The following is a 5,000-nucleotide window of genomic DNA, read 5'->3' as shown; positions in this document are numbered from 1 at the left end:
AACTTTAAATTTTGTGAAATTTAGGCTCTTAAAATACTCTTTTTACTCTTTTAAAGAAAGAGGTCATCTCTAAAAAAAAGACATATTTATATATTTCATTGTCATGAATAAAAAGATTGAACTTATCATATCCTTCACATGCTTGAGTAAATATTACCAACATCATTTCTGATCTGTGCAATTAACGTGATAGCACTGTGTAGAGAACAATCTTAGTGAAATCTTTCTTCTTAGGAAAACATAAGAAAATGTTAAGATAGTCACATCAATAAAAGAATATATTACTTGAACATCACTTCTATTCAGTAAATACTTTTGGAAATCTCCCTCTGTTATGGCAATGAAAAACAACAGTTCACTCAACATTGTGACTTGATCAAAGACCATCTAAAATATCAATAAATATCAACGTGTGTGACCTAAGGACATGTCTTCATTTAAGACAAACATGTAGCATGTCATCAATCATATGGCATCTTGTATAAAAAGAAAAGAAAACGAGAAATAAAGGCAGACTACTTTCACTGACAGTTCAAGGGGAAATGAGTAGCTATGAGGACTATAATACTGTATTACTCTGAAAGTGCAAGATGCTATATTTCACAGAATAAGAAAAAGACAACACCGTTCAGATTCAGAACTTGGCGAAATCAGTACGAGTAAATCATAAATACGGAGAAGTAATTCTTAAAAAAAGGATAATCAGTGAATTTGAGATATTAATCAAGAGTATCTAAGTTCTTCATCAATCAGGAAAATATTGATCGAGACAAAGAATGAAACTTGATCTACAATATCGGACACCCTCCTTGACGGGGATAGTATTGTATTCGGTGGGTTTTTTTCTTTCTTTTTCTTGCTCTCTCCAACAACTGGCCAGTGTGCAGGACATATCTGGCTGACACAGCCAATGATGCAACATCTGCAAATACAAACAAGCCGCAAAAAAGGGGGGGAAAATAAATAAAATCTAAAAATATGAAAAAAACGTTCAAACATTTCCAGCGCTGTTTCTGATAGTCAGCATTATCTTGTGTCTATAGCTTCTCTACTACACTACTTCCAGTCATGTGATTTTCTCAAACCAACAAAAGAATACGAGTCAAAAAAATATATATACACACATATCTAGTACATACATTAACATATTCTACAAAATAAATAGTGATTGCACTACAGTTCCAATAAAAATATGATTTAATTTTCCTGTGAAAAAATTGCATTTTGAGTAAGAACGAGAGAGAATTCGTCATAGAATATTACTCAATGAGTATTGGTATTGTAGAAAACAAAGTTAAAATTCAAATGAAAAATACAAAATAAAATTTATGATGAACACAAGCAGATATAGATCACAGATTGGTTAAACAGAAAAAAATATAATTTTCTACTCCAAAGCATTTGCATACACTTGCCACATATACATTTTGAGTGTATGAAGATTTAATTGCAGAAATACAAATGAATTGTGAGGAATTGTACAATGAAAATTAAGTCTACATATGGCAATATCATTGGTAAGATGTCTGACTTTTATATACACTAATTCATCGTCAATCTAATAAAAAATAATCAAAAAGTCTTGTGAATATGTTTGTGACATGATACAATATGTGACATTTGACCCCCAAAATAATACAATTTATCATTTTCATATACCCTTTTAATACATTAAATTCAATATTCCAAACTGCTATTTACTTCAAGAGTATTAATAATATATTCTGAGCATTAACATATCAGTAATGAGTTTCTATATTACTGATCCACAGGAAAGGAAAAATTATCAAAGGGTTTTTCCCAAAATGGGTCGTCCTCTGGCTTTACTGGGCCTGGTGCATTGCTGCCCTCACCCTCACTACAAAAGAAATCATCAGCAAAGGGGTCGCTGTTCCGGCGGAATATGTTAATGGAGTCTGACTTCTTCATGTCAGGTGTGGGTGTGACATAACGTGCCGAGATCTTGAACTCCATCTCATCATCAGGGAATATATCCTCTTCACCCACCTCCTCGCCTGGCTGTGGTGTCTTAGTCTTGGCTGGTGTGCTTTCAGCTGGCTCCTCATGGCTCTGCTTGGCATCCTCCCCCTCATTCTGCTGGAATGCATGCTCGAAGTCTGCAAAGTGCATCTCTGAATCACCCTCAGGGGACTTTGATGGTGGCTTGTTCAGTTTCACACTAAAGGGATCCACTTCCTCAGCCTCACTTGTTACAGATGTGTCCTGTGGCAAGCTGGGGAATGCATCAAATGTCACCTCTTCAGCAACACTGCCTATGATTGAACTGAAGTTGTCCTCAAATGGGGAATGTCTAACATCACTTCCCTCACTTTCAACACTCAGGCGCGATGGGATTCTGTTCCTGTGAGCACGTCCTGAGGAAGGTGGAGTAAAACTGTCGCCAAATGGAGATTTTCTGTTCTCTGAGCCTGTCCGAGAAAGCCTTCCATGGTCTACTGAAGCCTTCCTCGAGTCACCGTTGAAGTCATCCTCAAATGGAGACTCTTGTGGAATGTTTCGATGCTCTTCATGAATGGAATGTAGTGAACCGATGGATTTTTGATCATCAAAAGGCGTATTTCTCTGAGATCCATGCCAAGAGTCCTCAAAGGGAGATCCCCTTGCATCTCCCTGTCTTGTCAGCCGACTCACTTCCCCTTCTAGAGACGGTTCTCTTTCACTTTCAACCTCCTTTAACACCTCGTAACGATCACCACGATTAGTAAAGTCATCATCAAATGGACTTTTTCTTTTGGTAACTGTCGTGTCAACTGGTGGCTGGAGAGTGGTTTCTCTTTCCATTGAAACTTTCATCATCTCCGAACTTCCTCTGGATGCACTCCTTGATTTTGGCTCCACACTGGTGAAAGGGTCATCGAAGGTGTCTGTGCTATCTCCAAAGCCTGAGGTGAATCCACTATCCTCAATCTGATCTTTTCCTTTGGAGTCAATGAAATTATCTACAAATGGTGACTTTCTCTGTGAGTCTTGCCTTGATACTCGCCCACTGCCTGTAAAGTCTTGGTAGTTTGAGTATTTATCTCCTTCTGCAGGAGGCACAAAATTATCATCAAAACTGGCAAATGAGGTTTCTGACTCGGTTCTCTCCTGGCGTCCAGAGGTTTGTTTGGAGGAAATACTAACAGAACTAAAATCATCTGTAAAAGGTGACTTGTGTGCCTCTATCTGTTTCCTCTGTGGTCGTGGACTTGTATATCTCTGTGGGGTAGGAGAATTGACAGGCGTGATGCTCTTCTCACTCAAGGTAGCCGCCGAGAAATCGTCGTCGAACTTGGCATCGAAAGTGGGTTCGAAGTTGTCATACTCACTAATCTCTGGGCTTCTAAAAACTGTCACACATTCTAGATCATGATTTGGTGGATGCCAGTCTTTGTCCTTCTCCAGCTCACCAATTTCACCGTCATCACTGAGAGATGATTTTCGATCGAGGGAATCTTTTCTGAGATCACTTTCAAAGTTTGCTTTGAAAGTGCCAGATGAAACTTCTGAAACTTCTTCATCCATAGAATTCTGTGGTGTCAAAAAGTTCTCATCAAACACTGACTTTTGTTTGTTGACTGTTGTTGAAAGTTCTCTGAATACAGCATATCTGTCTTCGCTGACTGGTGCTCCAACAGCATGTGTTGACTGCTGATTACTTGAAACACTAAATTCCGGGGGCTCCACTGGGCTCTTTGGAAACTGCGCATCAAATTTCGCAAACATTTCATCCTCATCAAAAGCAAATCGGTCTCTACTGTGATCTCTACTTGAAGCTCTAGATCTTCTACCAGACTGTTCTCCAGAAGACATTCCATGTGTCTGTATATCTTCCTTGGCCTGGTTTTCAAGATCACCTCCCTGTCTCAGCTGCAGCTGGGCTAAGCAAGCAGCTAACTCTACTACAGTCATCCTGGCTAACTGTTCCACTGGCATGTCTAAGCTGGCTGCCAACTGGTCAAGACTAGTGTTAGCAAGATCAACAGATGCGGTGCTTTTCTGTATAAGTCGTGGAGATTTTCCTGGAGTCGAGGACTTACTTGGGGTTGAATCCCTTGAAGTTTTTGGTACAGCTCCCCCAACATCATACACATTTCTCCCAACATCATGTGTTGGACTCAAACTAGGTTTGGGGAATTGGAAACTATCTGGATGGGAGGGCTTTGTGGATCGGCTTGGTATAAAAGCTGGCTGAGCTGCTGAGTCTGGATATCGAGGTTTCCGGGCTGGAATGGGTATGGGTGGAGTGTTGGATCCTTCAGGTGAAGAATCATATTCATTAATATAATTATAATGTGGATCACATGATGGAGGAGGTCGAGGTGGAGGTCTCAAAACAACATGAGTGGGTTGCCTCTTGGGTGGGAGTGGTGGAGGCTCAATGTGTGCTGGTCTAGGGGGTGGTTTTGGAGCCTCCTCATAGCTGAGGTTGAGGCCGTCAGTTGGGAATGGCCTGCTCTCCAACTCTGGGGATGAGAACTGCTCAGCATCACTGTAACGGCTATGTGAAGGCCTCAGTGCCAAGGTTGCTGAACTGGCACTCAGCTGTTTCGACAGGTGAGAGCGAGGCCTTGGTCTTGGGCTGAGGCCCCCTTCACTATGCAACTGTGGAGGTGTTGGGGGAGTAAGTTCCCCACTTGTGAAGGACTTCAGATGACCTGTATCTCCTACATTCCACTCATTCTCAAAGCTTGACTGCTTCCTAAATTTGTGACTTCGAGGCAATGTTTTGGGGCTGATAGATGAAGCCATAACCTGTTTACTCAGGCGTGTTTGAGGTACTGGGGAGTGGTGGGGATGGTGACTCAACTGGGGAGAGCCTGGGCCTGAGGCCATTCTTTCTGGAGACTTTGGTACTGGTGGTGGAGAAAATGGTGGAGGACTGTCTCTGAAGGATTCTGGGGGGAGAGCCACTGTTAGAGGCCCACAAGGCAAGGGAGGAGGAGGCTCATCTGGTATGCTGCTCGACATCTCTGACCTCTGACTCCTTGGGGAATCAT

The 5,000-nt window shown here is 41.4% G+C and overlaps 1 protein-coding gene across 1 annotated transcript in view; it reads right to left on the bottom strand.

Annotated features, from left to right (window-relative positions):
- LOC113828996 (protein disabled) overlaps window positions 1-5,000 on the bottom strand; it is a gene marked incomplete at its 5' end in the record, with an annotated part of 6,543 nt that overhangs the window by 565 nt on the left and 978 nt on the right. The window contains 1 exon segment of the mRNA XM_027382065.2: window positions 1-5,000. This exon segment is cut by the window's left edge and continues 565 nt beyond it; it is cut by the window's right edge and continues 978 nt beyond it. Within this exon segment, the coding sequence (XP_027237866.2) occupies window positions 1,759-5,000 (3,242 nt within the window).

Source organism: Penaeus vannamei, chromosome 1 (genome assembly GCF_042767895.1).
Source record: "Penaeus vannamei isolate JL-2024 chromosome 1, ASM4276789v1, whole genome shotgun sequence".
NCBI lineage: Eukaryota > Metazoa > Arthropoda > Malacostraca > Decapoda > Penaeidae > Penaeus > Penaeus vannamei.
Note: the sequence above shows the minus strand (reverse complement) of the source record. Positions and strands in the feature narration are given on the sequence as shown.